A 21,845-nucleotide genomic window follows, 5' to 3' on the forward strand; every position below is an offset into this window, starting at 1 on the left:
ATGGCTGTCCCTATCTTTCTCAGATGCTGCTTCATGTCTGAACCATGTCTGTATGTCACAACCAAGCTTTCAAGCAGGCTTGGATTATTCACTCAGTTCGTGCTTGAGTGCACATGGTGGTGGTGTGGAAAACCTGCACCCTCAACTCTGCCTCAGGAAAAAGCAAGTGTGCAAACACTTCTCATGAATGGAGTTTATAGCTCTAGCTGTTAAAAGGTGCATGATCCATGTTGATTTAATTTTGTGTATGATATGAGGTAGGGGTTCATCTTCCTTCTTTTGCATGTAAACAAACAATTGTCTGTGAACTGTGAGTTTCCAGATATTCAAGCTGGTTTTAGAAAAGGCAGAGGAACCAGAGATCAAATTGCCAACGTCCGCTGGATCATCGAAAAAGCAAGAGAGTTCCAGAAAAACATCTATTTCTGCTTTATTGACTATGCCAAAGCCTTTAACTGTGTGGAAAATCACAATAAACTGTGGAAAATTCTGAAAGAGATGGGAATACCAGACCACCTGACTTGCCTCTTGAGAAATCTGTATGCAGGTCAGGAAGCAACAGTTAGAACTGGACATGGAACAACAGACTGGTTCCAAATAGGAAAAGGAGTACATCAAGGCTGTATATTGTCACCCTGCTTATTTATATGCAGAGTACATCATGAGAAATGCTGGGCTGAATGAAGCACAAACTGGAATCAAGGTTGCCAGGAGAAATATCAATAACCTCAGATATGCAGATGATACCACCCTTATGGCAGAAAGTGAAGAAGAACTAAAGAGCCTCTTGATGAAAGTGAAAGCGGAGAGTGAAAAAGTTGGCTTAACGCTCAACATTCAGAAAACGAAGATCATGGCATCTGGTCCCATCACTTCATGGCAAATAGATGGGGAAACAGTGGAAACAGTGTCTGACTTTGTTTTGTTAGGCTCCAAAATCACTGAAGATGGTGACTGCAGCCATGAAATTAGAAGACGCTTACTCCTTGGAAGGAAAGTTATGACCAACCTAGGCAGCACATTAAAAAGCAGAGACATTACTTTGTTAACAAAGGTCTGTCTAGTCAAGGCTATGGTTTTTCCAGTGGTCATGTATGGATGTGAGGGTTGGACTGTGAAGAAAGCTGAGCACCAAAGAATTGATGCTTTTGAACTGTGGTGTTGGAGAAGACTCTTGAGAATCCCTTGGACTGCAAGGATATCCAACCAGTCCGTCCTAAAGGAGATCAGTCCTGGGTGTTCATTGGAAGGACTGATGTTGAAGCTGAAACGCCAATACTTTGGCCACCTGAAACGAAGAGCTGACTCATTTGAAAAGACCCTGATGCTGGGAAAGATTGAGGGCAGGAGGAGAAGGGGACGACAGAGGATGAGATGGTTAGATGGCATCACCGACTCAATGGACATGAATTTGAGTAAACTCCGGGAGTTGGTGATGGACAGGGAGGCCTGGCGTGCTGCGGTTTATGGGGTCACAAAGAGTTGGATACGACTGAGCGACTGAACTGAACTGAACTGATATAGTTGTCCCAGAACTATTTATTGAAATGATTTTTCTTTTTCCAGTGGTTTGTCTACATACCTTTGTTGAAAATTAATTGGCTATAAACTTAAGGGTTTATTTTTAAACCTCAATTCTATTCCATTGATCTATATATCTATACTTATGCCAGTATCATGCTTTCTTGTAGTTTTTTAGTAAGTTTTGAGGTTAGAAAGTATGAGTCTTCCAGTTTTGTTCTTTTTAAAGTTTATCTTGGCTATTTTGGGTTCCTTGCCTTTTTAGAAGAATATTAGATTCATCTTGTTAATGTCTACAATAAATACAACTGGCATTTTGATAGGGATTGTACTGAATTTATAGTTTAGTTTTGGGGATTATTGCCATCAAAATACTACTGTCTTTCATTCCATGACATGAAAAGTTTTGCTGCTTATTTAAATCTCTTAATATTTTTGTATCTTTTTCATAGCTCTCAGTGTAGAAGTCTTGGATTTACTTTGTTAGATTCATTACTAAATATGTTTTTGATTTTATTATATATAGTATTTTTCCTTTATTTTATTTTTAGATTGTTCATTGTTAAATGTATAGATATATGATTAATTTTTGTACATTAACCTTGTATCCTGAAACACGGCTCATCTCATATATTAACTCTAATTAAAAAAAAAAATTCTTGGGATTTCTGTATACCAGATAATGTTGTACTCAAATAGATAGTTTTACTTCTTTTCCAATTTAGACGCATTTTGCTTATTTTCCATTCTTAAATTATTTTACTAGATAGTGAATAGAAGTGAAAGAGGATATTCTTGTCTTATTTCTGATCACAGGCAGAAAGCATTTAGTCTTTTAAGCATTTAGATTAAGTATGATCTTCCTTGGGCTTCCCTTGTGGCTCAGATGGTAAAGAATCTGCCTCCAATGTGGGAGACCTGGGTTTGATCCGTGGGTTGGGAAGATCCCCTGGAGGAGGGCATGGCAACCCACTCCAGTATTCTCGCCTGGAGAATGCCCATGGACAGAGGAGCCTGGCAGGCTACAGGCCATGGGGTCATAAAGAATGGGACACGACTGAGTGACTAAGCACACACATGATCTTCCTTACTGTGGGTTTTCCCCTTTATCAGGTTAGAGAATATCTTTGTCTTTCTTTGACTGAAACTGAATGTCTCTGAGTATTCATTCCTTACATATCCAACAGTGAATAGACATGGGAATGAAAATTCAACTTACATTTGGGTAGTAGGAGCTAGAGAACCTTATGGAATGAAGGGTGATGTACTGTCATATTCCTTGTGCAGTATTCTTTTAAAGAGGTGATATGATGGAATTGGGTCTTACTAGTAAGGTACTTTTTTCATACTTAATATTGAAAGGGTCCGCCTCTATTACCTCATATTTTAGAGATCATATCTCATGTCTTTAACTGTCTCCTGAGTTTGGGTAATGCTCAGTATTTAGTGTGAATTATAGTTTTTCTAAATCATTTATGTGGCAATCCTTTATCTTGGACTTGAATTACCATTGCTATAACTTTATGAGATAATTGGTGATGCTTAATATCAAAGACAGTCTTATACTTCATTTGGGCTACAGAGGTATTTGTGGTATAGTTATTGCCATCATCACCTTGATGGGAATAAATAAACCAGGTGGTTCTTGCTGATTCTTGTGTTTTATTGAATGCGTTTTTGAATGGGTTATTTCTGCATTAGAGGAAAACACCATCCTTCTAGGAGCTGTCCACATTCCAGCATTTTGCATCTGTTGTATTTATTATGGAAACAAGGCAAAAAAGAGTATTTAGTCATCTGCTGATTCCATTTGGTGCTAAACACATACTTTTATCCAGAGTGCAAGAATGCTAATTTATTTTATATACCAGGGTGGATTGCAGCCATTCCTAGAGATGTGAGTATTTAAATTGGCAAAAACTAAACAGTGGATACTCAGTGTATAGAAGATACATTCACACTATCTAGTTCTTAAGTAAGGCAAAATCTTTGTTAGTTAGGGATCTGGATTTTAAATATAACTTACCTTCTAATAGACAGGCATATACAATTGACCTTTCAACTACAGCCATAGCCATTATGTTTTAAGTTCAGAAGCTTTCTGTATGCATTCTGGAAAGTATGAAATATGACATAAGTAAAACTCAGAAGCAAATCATAATACATATATATATAGGTAAACTTGTTTTGAAATCTATCTCTGGAATAAGAGGGAAAAGTAAGCAGGAAGTTTTGTGCTGTCTATTTTTGTGTCCTTCATCTGTCTTCCTAGGTATAACTACACAGTTTTCTGGTATTTTATTCCCATATGTGATAGGATAATTTTTGTATGTGTGAGATATTTCGAAGTAATTGCAAAATTTTAATTTGAGTTGATGTTCATTCATTCATTAATGAGCATTTGGCAAATACATTTCATGTGCCCCCATGAAGCTTACATTCTATTGAATAAGACAGAAAGCAAACATGGTAAGTAGTAATAATATAAAGTGTATTAGTGATGAACAGTAATATGAAGAAAATAAAGCAGAGAAGGATTATGACATATTGAGAGTGAAATTGTTGAATTTTTTGATAGAGGGTGGAGGCCTTGCTGAAAAGTTGACTTTTGAGTAAAGACTCAAAAGTAAGAGAAGTCACAGATCCAGAAGAGTGTGCCAGCGATGGGATAGCCTAAGGTAGAGGTGCGATGTGCATTGAGTTTTAGAGAACCAGCAAGGAGGTCCATGTTGTTGGATCATAGTGAGCAAGGAGAGTAGTAAGGATGAGGTCAGAAAGGTGTGTAGGGTAGTTTGAGCAAAGCAGTGAACTGATGACATGCTAGAGGTGATAAGATGCCAAATTCTCAATAAATGAAAGTAAAACTGACAAATTTTGCTGACAAGACAGATAAGACGTTTGAAAGAAACAGCAGTAAAGGCTGAAACGTTTTTTGGCCTGGACATCTGAAAGAATTGCCATTTCCTGAACTGATGAATACTGGGAGTAGAGGGTCGAGGGGTATTATCAGGAGCTCAGGTTTTGATATGCTGTTTGAGAAGCATACTAGAGAACCAACTGACTTTTATTTTTAGTTGTTATTCGTTTTTATTTTTTGGCCACAGCCCATGGCATTTGGGGTCTTAGTTCCCTAACCATGGATCAAATCCATGCCTCCTGGAAGTATAACGTCTTAACCACTGGACCACCAGGGAAGTCTCAAGAGCCAACTGACTTTAAGTCAGCTTTTTTTACTCTCTTTTACCTGATAAATTTGAAATGTTCACATGCCTCTCTGTGAAGAATTTCTTAACCTACCCATGCTTTTCTTTTTTTGTTGTTTAGTCACTAAGTCATGTCTGTCTCTTTGCAACCACATGAACTGTAGCCCACCAGGCTCCTCTGTTCATGGGATTTCCCAGGCAAGAATACTGGAGTGAGTTGCCATTTCATTCTCCAGGGGATCTTCCAAACCCAGGGACCAAACCCGAGTCTCCTGCATTGGCAGGTGGATTCTTTAATGCTGAGCCCTGCTCTTCTTTACAGTTCCTGTTACAATTCTGATCTGTCCCACTAATTTTCTTCACCATTTAACATGTATTATTTAATAATTTCCAGAGAGTGGAGGACTTCAGAGTGGGAGCTTATTTTTACTTTGTATTTGTATTTCCTCATAGCTCTTAGTTCAGTTCTACTGTATAAATACTTTATTGAGATCAACATCTAAGAATACTTAAAACTTAACCAGATTATTAACCTAAGTTATTTCTGTTTTCCTCAATCAAATAGATCTGATTATTGATTAGTGTAGAGAACACTAACTTAACTTTCTAAAAACATGTTAAATATGGGACATCCTGCATGCATTCTGCTTAAGGTGTTGCTTCCTGCTAGGGAATGTAATTAGAAATTAGGTATTTTGAGAACAACCTGAGATACACAGCAATAAGCACTGAATGACACCCTTGCATGTAAGTGGTAAAAACTGTCATCAGCAGCTAGGCCAGAACACTTGGAAGAATAGTTCATAGGGAAATCTAGTTAGCCTAATTGGGAACACAATTAAAGAAGAATATTTCCATTCTAGAATGAGTGTAACTTAGCTCTTTACAGTTGTGATTTCCTCTTCAGAATTAGAAATTTTATCTCCTGGAGAAGTGAATTATTTTAAGGCAGTAACCCTCAAAGTTTTCCGATGTCTTTAAAGTGGTGATAGATGGTATTAATTAATTGGTCATTCTGTATACAAAGCCCAGGGAATGAAAGAATTAGGACATTATTTGGGCCCCAATAGGAACTCATAATTCAGTGAGAAACATAGATATGTCAGTGAATAAATATAGCCAATGGTAATGGTTTAATAAGTGCTAGATTAGTGCTATGTAAGTACTGTTGGAACATGTGAGTGTGTCTGCAGATGACAGAATGTGAGAATGTCTTGAAGGATAAACGACACGCAGCAGGAGATATGAGGGGAGGTAGGGGCATAGCTCATGCAAAGGCACCTGTACAACCTCATGTGATTTTATGTGACTAGAGGAAAGGGTTCCTGTGAGAGAAGTGGTAGAAAGTGAAGTTAGAGAAGCTGGAGTCAGATCATGTTTGTCTATAATAAACAATATGAAATTTATTGTGGTTGAATTAAAAGCCATTTGAAAATTTCAAGTTGGGGTGTGAGGATCATATTTGAAGTTTAGAGAGATTCCTCTAATTGTATCATAGACAAAATATTGTATTAGCCAAAAAGCTAATGTTTCTAATATTTCCGTGATTTTTTTCTCTCCTCCTTGTGTCACACTTTTTCCATTTTCTCCCTAATCATTTTTCCTCTAGACTACTATTAGTAATGAGGATAAGAACAAAGGGTACTTACTGGAGAAGTATTTGATAGGGAGAATAACAGATCTTACCTAATGATTGGAATGAGGGAATGGAAGAGTCAAGGATACTCCTTAAGTTTATTGTTAGTGAGTTGGGAATTGGGGTGCTTCAGTCCGAGAATGTTTAAGGAGAAACATTTTTGGGAGTGTGTATAAGAAAAGCAATGGGTTCAGTTTTTGGACATGTTTATTTTGAGATCCAACTTGAGTTATTCTGCTGGAACTCAGTAGAGAGGTCACTTCCTGTTAACCTAAATTTAGTATTCATTGTCATCTAAGAGGACAGAGGAGAAACTTTTAAGGAGGGAATATGGCCAATAGTTTACCATAGAGTTTGCCACAGAGAGAGGTCATATAAGAAAATTCTGGAAAATATTTCACATTAAATTAGGTAACCTCATTAATACCTTGGAAGGTAGGAATTATCATCCCCATGTTGTAGCTGAAGTAAGGTTAGTTATGACAATCAAAATCTCCTCCTATCGGAATGTTTTTGTGTTGGAATTGTAACCCCAAAGCTCATGCTGTCTTCGTTATGAGACAGACTTCCTGCCTTGGAGTTGCCCAGCATTTGCCTCACCTCATGTTTGGTAGACTCCTCAGGCCCAGGGATATGTATTATCCATCTTTCCAATCTCTTCCAAGGTCAGATACACATATGGTGTAAATATAAATCATGGAGGCTGCATTCATAAGGTTTACACAAGCTTCTGTGCTAGAATTTTAGAATAGAGGTCAGGGATTTGTTGTTGTTGTTGTTGTTGTAGTTTGTTTGGCTACAGTTGGATTTGAATGGTTTTTAAATGGGCTAGATACTCTCTAGTGTATGAGAGCTTCACCACTTTCCGTTGACTGACATCTGGGCTATTCATGCTTCACACTTAAAATAAGCACCTGAGTTTATAGATTTAGCTTTGCAGTCATACTTTGTAGCAGGTGTTTCAGGGCTGCTGAATTAAACTAAAAAGCCAAACAGTTCTTTTTTTTTTTTTTTTTAACCTCTGGGAAAAGCAACCATTAAGCTATCATTACTAAGTTGCTATGTTTAGAGTTGCTCCTTTATCAATAGTAGATTAAAAAGGTCAAGAGGATACTTTTACTCTTTCTTCAAATATGTTTTTGGCAAAATAAATAACCTTATCAATCACAGTTTAATTTATAGTGTTACAATTTTGGCCTGAGGTTTTCTTATCAGCCTTATTCTAAAACTGAGTTAAGGAATAAGTTTGTTATCTGAGTTGTATTAGGTGTGACAATTATTTGTTAGGAAGGAATGCCTAAAATGTGTATTTTCTTTTGGGCCACTACAGAACCTACAGTCTGTCCTTAGACAGACTTTGTGAGAGATAATGAAGCTACTGACAATAACAAAAAAAATAGTGTTGGGTAGAAAGAGCGTTAATATAGGAGCCAATCCTGGATCTTATTCATAACTGGGCCATTAAATGAGAGAAAATAGTGTTTCCCTGTAGGAAGCATTACAGCTATTTAATGAATGTTGGCTTTACTAGAAACAATCAGCAATACCACATTTTATTAATTTAAAAAATAATAGTACTTTTTATATCTTCTCAAGGTATTCTTTGTGAAAGAATAACTGGAAACATATTAAGCAGGATAAACCACTCCATGAATGTAAAGTATTATTAACTAAGAAGTCGCATCAATGTCCCTGGGCTTGGATCCCATTTATACTAAGTAACTCTATTCATTTTCTGAGATATGCCAGAATATTTGGGAAGCCATGATTTATTTCTCTCAAGTGAGTTACAGAAACTTATATAAGGAATTATAAAGATAATGATAATTATTGATCCTTGACTAGATATTAAAACTCAAGATAACTCTCACAGGTACTAATTAATCTATATGGGAAAAGTTTTCTGACTTACAGATATTTGAATTTTTATTAGATTAAGTGATAAAGTATATGCACAAATGGAAGGAAGCATGAAGCACAGCAAGTGGATCTTATTGAAGTAGCTCATTTTTTAGTGCTTTCTGCTTATTCCTTTTACTATAATCATATGATAGATGACTTCAGATAATATTTATTTTTAGATATAAATTTTAGGCAAATAATAGATTAATGCATACTATGTTTCTTTCAGATGGATAGAAAATGAATGCAGTGCATTTCTGAACTTTATATATATATTTTCTTAACTGACACAATAGTCTGCATCAGAATTAAGTAATATTGCTTTCCTAGGAGGTTTCTTTGGAGTTTTAATATTCACTTTGGTGTATTTCAACTACTCCAGGTATGCATTAAGGCTCAGAGTACATACCCTGGGTATGAGTACATATTTCAATACGATCATTATATAGTTTCTCAGTTTTCTATTTGAATTTGAAGAATTCTTTTATTTTCTTCTTTATTGATTTTATTCTATTAACATGAAATAGAAAATGAGAAATAAGAATAGAAAAATCAGTGAAGGTCTTTCTCTGCTGCTTAATAATGTTTTGATTATAAAATCTTCCTTTTTTTTAATCTTTATTTTTCCCTCAGAACCTTCTTTTCATCTTTGCAGTCTGTTCTTGTTTCACCATATTATATCCCTCAGCTCAGTTAATGCTAAGTATCCACTTTCTAATTTATGTTGGGGAAAAACATTTAAATTAGCAGGTGTTTGCACTATTTTGATTTCTAATAGAACATGAAGCTGCCCAGTCCAGTGAAGCAGTTAGCAGGCGGCATCTTGGCAGAAAGAAGATGGGATAAAAGCCAACCAAGAATGGAATCCAAATAGCAAAGTATCCATTAGACTTTTCTGCTGTATATCTCTTAGTCTTAAGAAAACAAAACTGCTCTTTTATGAGCTCCCATCCCTCCACTACCAGAGTGCTTTTGTCAGCTCCAGAAATTTCATTTAAACACCTGGAAGAGAAAAAATAATGCACATATAGTTCTGCTTTGTTGAGCAGGGTATCTGCTGAGCTATCCACTTGAGCCGGAATGTAGCTTAGTAAGGAAGTTTTCTCTGATTCTTTGAAATGTGTGTTTGTTCAAGGGTGTATGGAATCAATTGCTGTGAAAATCCTTTAGCTTTGCCCTTTCTGATGGCCAAGTTATAGGAACTTTCCCTTCTTATTTTTGAACCATTTAGATTTTTTTCTGTTTTAAACAGAAGTCCTTAAATGGGTCGATGATATTTACAAATGTATTTCATATCCAACTTTTTCATCCTTCTCATAATATCATGGGAAATGTAACATAACAGGTCTATATAGCTTTTTATACCAGTGACTATGTGCTTGGCTTTAGTAACACTTTTGTTTTGTTTGATTTTTGATATAAATTTTTTAAATTGAAGTATAATATGCATTCATGAAATGTATAGCCTATATGCATACAGGTCAATTAATTTTTCAAGCTAAACATACCACCTCCAAGGTAACAAGTACCCAGGGCAAGACACTGAGAATTGCCAGAATTCAAATGATCCCTTATGCCCCTTTCTAGTCTCTAATCACTCTCAAAGAATAAACACTATACTGATTTCTAAATTATAGATTAGCTTTGCTGACTTTGAACTTTATATAGACAGACTCAAATAAGATTAATATGTACTCTTTATGTCTGGTATTTTCATTCCATATTTTATATTGTGGCATGTAACTGCATTTTGTTCATTCTTATCACTTTGGGTTGCTCCTAATTTGGGTCTATATGAAGAGTATTTCTATGAACAATTGTATGTGACTTTTAGTGAACATGAAAATATTTCCATAAATGTGTATCTTCTCCCAGGAGTGGAACAAAGTTGGCTTGTGGGAATGTACATATATATTAAACTTTAGTAGACACTATCAGTTTTCCAAAGCAGTTGTATCAGTGACTTCACTAAAATTTGATGTAAAGATAGATATAATTTAATTGTACTCTTTAGCTTTTTGTAGAATTATCATGTGCAAGTTTGTCTAGACTCTCTGGATTATGTATATTTTCCATATATTTGTTTTCTTGAAATAATCATATCCCAAGTTTCTTACCCTTTCTGAGTATAACTTCCTCTTGCTTATTTCTTACTAATTTTTCTATTTGTTTCTTCAAAAATGATTAAGATCCTTATATGTGCCGTGTACTGCTAGATAATGGATTAAAAAATAACTAAGCTATGTGCTTGCATTCAAGGGAAGTGTAATAAAGTGAGGGAGACAGCAATATGAATAGATGTATTTTTAATTGATTTCACTAGAATCTAAAATGCTTCTTCCTTGATCTATTGTTTCTATATTTAGTAAAGAAGTTCATCAACAACTTGTAAAGTTCATTTATAATTTCTATACTGTTAAAAAATCATGGATACTCCAATACAAATTTCCCTTTTTTGAAGAAAATTGACCCTGTATTTTTAGCTCCCTCATACAGAAGTCATACAGTCTTCCAAGTTGCACTTTTTTTTAAAATTTTAATTCATTTTTTAGAATATAGTGACCATAATTATCCACAGTATTTGGGGCCCTAAACTCTAAGATATGGATGTGTTTTTGCTTGCTTCTTTGTTATTTTTGAGAGTTCAATATCTTCTGATGTCCTTTTTGTTAATTTACAATACATATTTAGGTTTTTGGGCTAGCCCAGAAAACTTTCAGTTTTACATCTGCAAGAAACAACTTATGATTACTCCCAGGTTCTCTTTTTTGTAACATTTATCCTGGTGAAGGCCTGGTGAAGGCCCTGTAACTCCCACACACATGACTTTAGCTCCCAACTATAAGCTACTGATCCACCGATTTCTATTTCTTGTTCAATTCTCAATCCATGTACAGTACATTTTTATTTGGATAGTATTCTGGCATCTCACATTTGGCAGATAACAAAATGTACTTTACCTTACTCTTTCAAATGCATTATTCATCCCATATTCTCCATCTTAGTGAATGCATCACGAGGTACACAGTGGTTAAAACAATTTTCTAGAAGCTTCTAGATCCCTTCATTCCTCTTCCCCATCTAAGTATCACAGTGTCTTACCTTTTTCCCTCATAAATATTTCTGGACCCATCCTACTATGGGCTAGCAATAGTGTTCAGCATTTAGGCCCGCACTGTCTCTTGCTTGGATTATTGCACGGTCTTCCTGACTGAAATTTCATTCTCTCTGGTCACTAAATGGTCACTGCTAGAGCAATCTTTGAAGAACACACATCTGAGCTGTAGCACTCACAGTTCTTGAGCGTGGCATCTGCTTGCCTTTCTAGAGGGATTCATCACCATTCTTGCTCAGTGTCCCTATACTTGTAGTGGTACTTGCAGTAGCATGCAGGCTCCTTGCTCTGTTATGCCTCAGGCCTTTGGACATGCTGTTTTCTCTACACTGTTCACAGGAATAATTTTTGCTCACTGTTTAAGAGTCTTCTCCTCTGACAAATTTTCTTCAATTCCCCTCAATCTGAAGAACTTTCCTCTATGCTATCAATAACTCTATTTTAACTCCCATGTAAATTTTTTGTTTTCCCCTTCTGATCTGTAAGCTCTTTATTTTGCTTGCTTAACATTTAGCACACTGCCTGATATGTACAGGGGGGCTCAACAATACTGTTGAATGAACAGTTGAATTAATTAACTGATAGCTTAGAGCCCTCCGTTTTTATACTTTATGATCTTTAAAATCCCTAAATATATTTTGTTCTCTTGCCAGGGTTAAAACTCATATGTTGCTTCTCTACCCACTTGCACAGACTTGTAAGATCTTCTTTTTAAGTCCCATCTGTGTATTTCTTCATCAGCTGGAAGCATTTAATGTCTCCCTAACTTGGAAATCTCATGTAAGCTTTTTCTTCTGGAGCATTAAAAAAAGATATTAAATAAATACCAATCCTCAAGATGCAGTTCTTTACAATTCTTCATCCAGAGAAATCCCTAATTGACCCTACCATTTAATTCCTATTTTGACCTGGCTTTAAATTTAAGTATAAATAGACAACTTATGAACCTTTCATGTGATCGTTAAAACAAAAGAGCCACAACTTTTGTTTAGAAGTGTGACATTCATTAGCTGTCCTTTTATTTGTGTGCTTATTTACTACATTAAATTTATCCTTTGGGATGTCTTTTAGGAGAAATAACCTTGTCTTCTCAATTTTTCTTTCCTAAACTCTGTAACCTGCCTTTTTCCACCTGCTGCCATAATATGATATTTTTGTTACATTCACTGAACTTTTCTCACAAGCTTTGTTGGCTTGCTATTTAGGCTATCAGTGCTCATTAAGAATTCTGAAATTGCTTTAGGCAGAGATAACAAAGTATAGGCTCAAAAGCTGAAATATATTACAATTTTTAAAACTTCAAAGTTCCTAGAGCATAAAAATTAGCATAGTTAACAGTGATATATATATAGCTACTATCAGAGTAAAAGGAATAATGTTTTAACTTTATGCTTATTTGTAATAATACATGTTCACTGACTTTCATCTTCCAGAAACTACCTAAACATTGACCTTGTCATTCTAAATAGAGAAGTATAAGGTATAAGTCATTTCAGAAGAAGTTAAATAGTTATAGCTATACTGTAATATGCGGAGAATTTTCTTCAGTTCTTTCTGAATATTTATACATGGTGTCATTATTCCTTGGAGGAGTGTACATCCTTTTTAAACATTAAATTATTTTTCCTCTAAGTCACATTGAGATAAATGTAGATAAAGGATCCACCTGCTAATGTAGGAGAAGCAAGAGATGTCAGTTCGATCCCTGGGTTGGGAAGATTCCCTGGAGTAGGAAATGGCAATCCACTCCAGTATTCTTGCCTGGAAAATTCCTTGGACAGAGGAACCTGGCAGGCTACAGTTCTTGGGGTCGCAAAGAACTGGACATGACTGAATGAGTGCGCGTGCGCGCGCGCGCGCGCACACACACACACACACACACACACACACACACAGAGTTGTACAAAACTGTTGGGAATATGAAAATCACGGGCTATCACAGAACAAAAACAGTGCCCCAAGTGTGATAAATTTTAGGAATAAAATATTTCTGAACTTTTCCTGTAGTTCCCTACTACTTTACAAGCATATTCCAATTCTGTTATGCTACTTACTGAACCCCCTTGCCAGGTTGGCAGGAGTACAGTTATCCTCATTTTTACAGATGGAAACACAGACACCGAAAAGCCGACTTGCCCAGCATGGAATACTAATGACAGAGCTGAAACTTGAACCCAGACCGGAAATCTAGAGGGGAAATCATAGCAAGTCAGGAAAACCATGCAGTGTCTTTTCTGGGTAATTAATGAGTAGGAACAGTGAATTGACAGCTACTTCTAACTGTCCTCCCTGCATCTTGTAAAAAAGTGAATCTCTCTCAAAGCCCACCTGAAGTAGCAGACAGCCTTTATTTTCAGAAAGGAAGGAGCTAAAATATAGTAGTGCAGCCATTTATTAGCCTCAGGTAGCATTATTCAAAGGTAGCAGAGTCTTGTGAAATAGTCATGGGATTTGCAATCAGAAGATTTAAGTTTACATCTCAGTTCTTCTGCTAGCTTTTTAATCTCCTGATACTAAATACCTGTTTAGTTAAAATGGGGCTGATAACACCAGCCTAACTGCCTCAAGGGGTGTTGTGATGATCAGTGAAATACTATCCAGAAACACTTTATAAACTATAAATCATTGTATAACACAAGTCCTCATCCTTGTATAATAGCAAGTGAGAGAAATCCTTTCCCTGCAAGAAGCTGTTAAGATCATGTTTTAGCAGTTTGTGTTACAATGCAAGAAATGCTACATTGAGCTCAGTCAGTTGGCCCAGGAACCCATACCATACCTAACTTTCTGACAGATAAAATTTGGGGTATGTCAGATAATAATTAAATGCATAGTTTATGATTTTTTCTACCCCTAATTCTGAGTTTCCAAACTTTTTAAAGGTATTACTACCTTTGAGGCAATAAATACAAATCACTGTGTAACAAATCATGGAAAGTTAATGCGTAAGATCCTGGAGACATCACTCTTGAAGGAAGCCAGTTTTCTCATCTTTAAAAAGAGGAATAATATGTACCATGAGTTTTTATAAGTATTACATTAGATATTATGTGTGGAATGCATAAATTATTGTTCAGTTCACTTGAGTTAGTTTTCTTTACACTTTTTATTTTATATTAATAATTTTAGATTTCTCGGAAAGTTGCAAAGATAATACAGAAATTTCTGATCTACTCTTCTGATTTCCTCCACTGTTAATGTCTTACATTTGCCACAATGAGCATCCATTGATGCATTACTGCTAACTAAACTCTGGACTTTATTTGGCATTCATTAATTTTTCCATTAATGTCTTCTTTCTGTTCCAGGATCTGATCCAGGGTTCTATGTTGCATTTAGTTTTCATGTCTCTCCAGTTTCCCCTGCTCTGTGATACTTCATCAGCCAGTCCCTTTGTTTTCTATGATCTTAATCGAGGAATACTGTCCAGATATCATGTAGGATTTTCCCCAATCTGGGTTGTTTGTTGTTGTTTTTTCATGATTAGATTGAGACTATGGGCTTTGGAGAGAATTCCGGGCAGGTGAAGTACTCATCTTGTCACAATATATCAAAAATCACCCGATATCCTTGTGACATCATTGATGATGTTAACGTTCATCTCTTGGCTAAGATTGTACTTGCCAAGGAATTTTCCTGTAGATTTGAGCTGGTTTCGATCCACTATCACTTACATAGGACTTTCTCTTTCCTCTCCTCCCACTGTTTGAAATGCTTTTTATTTGTATTTATTGCAAATGTCATCTCTGAGGAATTATCTCCTCTGACCACCCAAGCTAAACTAGCTTTTCTTCTTGTCAGTTGCTGACACTCACTTTTGTGTTTTCTTGATAGAATTTGTCATTACCTGAGATTGTCTTATGTATTTGTTTATGTAGTTTATCATTTGCTTTCGGTCCCCTTTCCCTCAAACAAGAATATAAGCCTCAGGAGAACAAGGTCCCTATAGGATAATTCCCTTCTGTGCACTTGACATCTAAGAACAAGGGCTAGCATATACTAAATGCTCAATAACTATATGCTGAATAAATGTTGAAGAAAGAAAGATCTAAGATTAATTTATTAGCAAGTATTTCTGAAAAAGAATGAAAGATAGCTGAATGGTGTGAGGTTTAATTTAATATCCTTAACTGGTTTAGTTTTAACAAAAACATTAAATGGAATCATCATGTGTATGCAAATAGGTAATCAGCATCCTTGGAATTGAAGCCCTCTTATAATTCAGTTAATAATGTGAATGCCAGAGTATTTTTCTGATATAAGTATATGACTGACACATGTAAAATTTAGTTATCACACATCCGTACCATTGTGACCTTTATTTGCTAATTGTCTCAGCTTTATAGAACTTTTAACAGATTCAAGAGTGTAGAAATAATTTATGCTCTTAAGTTTAACTTATAGTTATGACTTCCTAGTGTCTATTATCTTTTTGTTTATATTGGCAGAAAAATGGAGCTTCTTTGCATAAATCTTTCTTCCATAACCTCTCTTTTTATTTCTCTCCTCAGGACCTAAAATCTCCAAATCAGAGGGATGAAATTGCAGGTGCCCGGGCCTCATTGAAGGAGAACTCACCCATACTTCATTCAATTTGTTCAGCTTGTTTGGAACATTCTGATGTTGCATCCCTTAAAGCTAGCAAGGACACAGTTTGTGGAGAAATTCAGAATGCCCTCAATGTAATTTCAAATGCTTCACAGGGCATCCAGAACATGTTAGGCCCACCAGAGCCTCAGGCAGCAACACTGGGAAGTGCCCTTGATGAGCTTGAGGTAAGTTGAGAGAAAATTAAAATGTGATTTGATATACCAGTAAGCAAATAATTAAATGTGTGTGTTTTAAGATGCTTGGGTTGGAGTTCAGAGTATGAGTAAATAAAAATCCTACTCAGTCTCAATCATTGTTTGTGTTTTCCAGGGAATTGATTAGCAGGTAGATATTCTACCAGTAAGGAGAAGGAAATGGCAACCCACTCCAGTATTCTTGCCTAGAGAATCCTGTGGACCGAGGAGCCTAGTGGGCTGCCGTCTATGGGGTCACATAGAGTCAGACATGACTGAAGTGACTTAGCGTGCATGCGTGCATGCATTGGAGAAGGAAATGGCAATGCACTCCAGTATTCTTGCTTGGAGAATGCCAGGGACGGCGGAGCCTGGTGGGCTGCCGTCTATAGGGTAGCACAGAGTCGGACATGACTGAAGTGACTTAGCAGCAGCAGCAGCATTCTACCAGTGGGTTTCCTGGGTGGCTAAGTGGTAAAGAATCTGCCTGCAATGCAGGAGACATGGGTTCAATCCCTGGGTTGAGAAGTAGGAAATGCCAACCCATTCCAGTATTCTTGCTTGGGAAATTCCCTGGACAGATGAGACTGGAGGATTATAGTCCACTGGGTCGCAAAAGAGGCGACACAACTGAGTGACTAAACAACAACCACATTCTATCAGTAGACTTCTGATTCCTTTACATCTCTTCCAAGGATGTCAATGAATTTAAATTGTGATTGTTAATTATATTGATATGACTTTATTTTACATAGATCAGTTTATGAAATATAGAGTTTATTCATTCCATGAATACTTATTATTGAACTGTTCTTTCTGCTTGGGGTATAATTGAGCACTGCTCTCACGACCTCTTTACATTTTAGTCTGGACTAGGGTGGCTAGTCAGAGAAGGTGATGGTACCCCACTCCAGTATTCTTGCCTGGAAAATCCCATGGACAGAGGAGCCTGGTAGGCTGCAGTCCATGGGGTTGCTACGAGTCGGACACAATTGAGCAACTTCACTTTCACTTTCCACTTTCATGCATTGGAGAAGGAAATGGCAACCCACTCCAGTGTTCTTGCCTGGAGAATCCCAGGGACGGGGAAGCCTGGTGGGCTGCCGTCTATGGGGTTGCACAGAGTTGGACACGACTGAAGCGACTTAGCAGCAGCAGCAGCAGGGTGGCTAGTGAATATTAAGGCTAAATTTTGTAAGAAGAGCAAGCTGGATTTGACAATTCAAATTAGTTGTAGGGTGTGAGAGAAAGGGAAGAGTCATGGCTGGTGTTGCAGTTTAGATCCTTTAGAAGCACACACTAGACAGAGTTTGGGATACAAGGTGTTGTTAGGAATTAATGTCTATGAAAGAAGAGGAAGGGAGCAGGACTGAGTAGAGGAATAAGTCTACCTGTGAGCTGGACCTCCAAAGCTGAACCGGTGAGCAAGGAGCTCTGACGTGAGTCTTAACCTCAAGTGTATCTTGTCGGGCAAAAATAGTCAAGCCTCTTTCAGTCACTGGAGGCAGGTCACCCTGCCCTGGAAAGGGTTTGACCTGCAGACATGGGGAGTGGGGATAACCTCTCTGCAGCTGAGGCAGATCCTAAAGGAACTGACAGCCAGGGACATTTGCTGGTCTCACTCTCCACAGCTAGGCAGCAAGTCCTACCTGGAAGGGAGACGTGGGCTGTACTTCTCTGTTCCTACCACAGATAATTACCAAGTTTTTGTTGTTGTTTGTTTATTTTTTGGCTTGAGCAATTGGATGAGTTTTTATCGACTATGATGGGGAAGAAATGGGTGAAGTCAGTTTTGAGAGGAAGATCAGCAACTTAGTTTGCAAAATGTTGAGCTATTTCTCAGACATTCCAGTATAATGTCAAAGATCATTGGTTATCCAAGTCAGATATGTACTTGTTTAATGGAAGACAATTCTATATAATGCTTAAAGATAAGGGTTCAGGAGACCAAATACCTGGGTTCCTATCCGTGCTGTGGTGGTTGCTGCCCATGCAATCTTAAGTAAGCTATTTTATTCAACTCTTAATTTTCTAATTTCCTGCCTATAAATTGAAAATAATAATAATAGGCCCTATACTTTAGTGTTGTCTGACTCAGTGAATAATAATACATGTAACAATGCTCATAGCAGTGGCTGGCATATAATGAGTTCTCAGTAGATTTTAGCTTTCATTATTAGTGGCAGAGGTGACTATTTGGAAGCAGATACTTACATAATGGAAAAAAAAAGCACAATTAAAATTACTAAAGTTTTACTGATAACTTAAATAAGCACACAGCCTATAATTCTTGTGTTGTTCTTAACATTATTACTTTCACAATAAACTTACTAGATATATAATTCATTTAAATTTAAAATAACCTTTCCATATGCTTTTACTTTAGTCACACATCTTAAACAGGCATTTTCATTTCTAATCTTATTAAATTCCTAATTGTTGGCATCAATGAAATAATCTATTAAGTTCCCAATTATTACCATTAATGTGAAAATTTTAGGACCTATTTGTCTAGATGAGGTGGAAAAATAATGATGGTTCTTTAATAATACCCAATCATCTAAATGTTTGCCCTGTGTAATCAATACTTGGTAAACTTGTCTATTAGATGAGTGTTTTGTCTTCACAATAAGATTGAAAAATACCCTGTAGGCAAGATTATGTTTTCAACTAATTTTATACCAGTGATACTAGCTGAACATTATATCTCCCATGGAACAATATGTAGCATTTTTTGATAGCTAAACATCTAACATAAGTTTATCACTTTTTACAAGTGTCCATTATAAGTGGGGGCTTCCCAGGTGGTAAAGAATCTGCCTGCAATGTAGGAGATGTGGGTTCACTCCCTAGGTCAGGAAGATCTTCTGGGGAAGGAGATGGCAACCCATTTCAGTATTCTTGCCTGGAAAATCCCATGAACAGAGGAGCTGGAGGGCTACAGTCCATGGGGTTGCAAAGGGTTGGACTCAACTTACTCACTAAATAACAACAAACCATAGAAGTGGTTTTTTTTTGTTGTTGTTGTTATTGTTGTTTTACAGAAAATAAAACAGATTTATATAAGTTTTTTTCAAATCAGAAGGCTAGTGAGTGGTAGTAATCAGGATCTAGTCTGTCTGACTTTTGAAGATATTTCTAACTTCTGTGTTATACTGAATTCTCACAGGTAGATATTAATGTGCTTAATTAAAATTCAACAAAATTTATTCTACAATTCTTAGTTTATTGGAGCCATCAGAAAAATTATAAATGTAACTTAGCCCCAAAGATGGCATAACTTTTTATTGAAAATTTATTTTCTGGGTACCTGTGTTACTTAAGTGTAAATAGTCTGTATATGGGGAGTGACTAGAATGGTGAGGTGAAATTTGCAAGAGTGGACAGATAGGATTGTGTATCACATTTTCATAGTACTAAACCGAATTGTGTCAGAGGATGCTTGTGTAAAACCAATACAATATTGTAAAGTTAAAAAAAAAAAAAATGTGAAAAAAAAGAGGTCCAGTTTATCTCAGATACTTTTTTCTATATTAGAAGAAGGCAGAAGATTTTGAAATTGTCTTCCTTCAGGGACTTCTCTTTTCTCACTTTAGTTGAAAGTGATAGGCGAGAAATGGCAGTGGTTGGAGAAAAGGAAAAAGTAATACGTGTGTGTGTGTGTGTATGTGTGTTTGTGGCTTGGATGAGAATGGGCATACGTATAGTGATAGAGACTTTCTTTTTGTAGGATAAGTGGCTGACTCCCTTATCAAGGCAGGGTGGAATTTCAAATATATTGCCCAGAAATCCCAATACGGTCTCAACAACCTTTGAAATTCAGTTCCAGTCAAAGTTAGAGACAGAAAGCTGATATAAAAATGCTTAAATTTTATATACATTTTATACCCAAGTTACAAATAGCTTCTGAGGCTGTCTGAACTAGATAAAGCAGAATTTATTGAGCATTTAGCCTTTTAAAATGATTTTGTAAATTAAATGGTTGCACTTTTCTTTATTTACAGGAAATGGTATTGGTAAAGGATCCAAAATAACCTTTGCACTATCTTGCTTCTGCAAACATAATACTATGAAATAAATTGATGTAGTAAATACTCTTTGGGAGTAAGTCTCATTAAATGTTTATAGTGTAGAAATGTATCAGAGTGCTTACTCAACAACTACCAAGCTGAAGCTTCGTTAAATCTTTCATTCTGGTCCATAGCTGGTTGTGGAAATGAAACCTGAGATTTATTGTTGGAGAAAATAGAAGTTGAATTAGAACACAGTCTAGGCTAAATCGATTAATTTATTTGAAAAGCTAATGTGAATTATAGAGTGTTATTTCTGCATTTATGACTGAATGAGAATTGAGAAGTGTCCAATTGTAGATTAACAGAATTTTGAATGTATTTTAAGTCAGAAACTTTGCCAGTGAAAATTGCTTTGAAACGTCAAGTCTACTAAGGTGTATTTGCTCTTGTGTGTAAGGAAAACACAGCTTTTATAATCATAATCCACAGGATTATCCAGATTCTCTTGTGATAAAGATGATAATGACAAAGGAGTTTTGTAGTATTGTGTCATTTTCAAAGAGCTGTCAACTTTGTATTCTTATCTTCTTTCTATGTATTCATTTATGTGTCATCATTCATATATTCCTTTATTCAGTGTTGTATCCCCAACATCTGGGACAATGCTGTATATATAGTAAACATCAATGAATGAATGAAGGAAATAATGAGTAAAGAAATGGTGCCTGTCATTTTGCAATATAGGAGTGAAGAGTATTTTTTCCTTATCCTTGTTTTTGCACTTTTCTCCAACTTGTAGTGTATGTTGTTAGAGTATGTACTCTATTTTGCCTAACTTTTAACTGGGCTGCAAATTTATAGTGAAGAAAACCACAGGGAAAAATAGCTGGATGATATGCTGCTCAGATTCCTTTCTGTCATAAGAGAGCCCAAAGAGAAAAAAATCTTTTCCCAGTAGCTTTCTTGCTTTAGTTTATGTTCCATGTAACTGCCAAGCTATGCTGCCTTTTACTAAGAGTAATAATTCTGAGATATGTAGACCCTGTATTATATTTTTACCTGAGAGAGAAAACAGGACCTCTATTAATCAAATTAGTGTTTAGGAGCTAAAGAAAAATAGGCATCAGTAATATCTAGAAGCAATTTAATATGAAAACATCGTTTGGGTTTTAGGAATATGGTGAGCTAGAAGAACTAAAAATAATAGATAAAAAATTTTTAACTATGTGTATAATCTGATGGGTGAATTAGGGAAATTTCCTGGGGCCAGCCAGGTGCTAAGAGCACAAATCCAAACTAGCAGGCCAGCATCTGCATTGTGATAGGCAATACAGGGAATTTCTTTTGCATTATTGCCTGTAACTTGGATTTTGAAAGATCATGAACTAAGGACAAAAGACAAAGCCTATTCGCTGAAAAGGCACATGAGACCCTTCCAAGAATCTGAGAATCCTTTTATTTGACCATCTCACTGGATAAACAACAAAAACACTAGCCTCTACAGCAGGAGGTAGTAGGAAAACTTGACTGGCTTAATTTGGCCCTAGGTGGTTCAGAAAAAAAAAACAAAAAACAAAAAACAAAATCCTGGAAATTTTGTAGTCTATTCTTACCTGGACTTTGAGTCAAAAGTTATATTATCTGTGTAGCCTCTAAAACTTCAGCTGAAAA

General features: G+C 36.2%; 1 protein-coding gene across 2 annotated transcripts in view; it reads left to right on the forward strand.

The window, feature by feature from the left end:
• Positions 1–21,845, forward strand: part of CTNNA3 (catenin alpha 3) — a 1,912,303-nt gene that overhangs the window by 456,000 nt on the left and 1,434,458 nt on the right. For both annotated transcript variants that reach the window (XM_086381634.1, XM_086381633.1), the window contains exon 6: positions 15,889–16,152. In XM_086381634.1, coding sequence (XP_086237760.1) covers positions 15,889–16,152 — 264 coding nt within the window. The remainder of the gene's footprint in view (positions 1–15,888; positions 16,153–21,845) is intronic.

This window comes from Bos grunniens, chromosome 28 (genome assembly GCF_055505025.1).
Source record: "Bos grunniens cultivar Pamir isolate PY7600 chromosome 28, Bosgru_T2T1.0, whole genome shotgun sequence".
Lineage (NCBI taxonomy): Eukaryota > Metazoa > Chordata > Mammalia > Artiodactyla > Bovidae > Bos > Bos grunniens.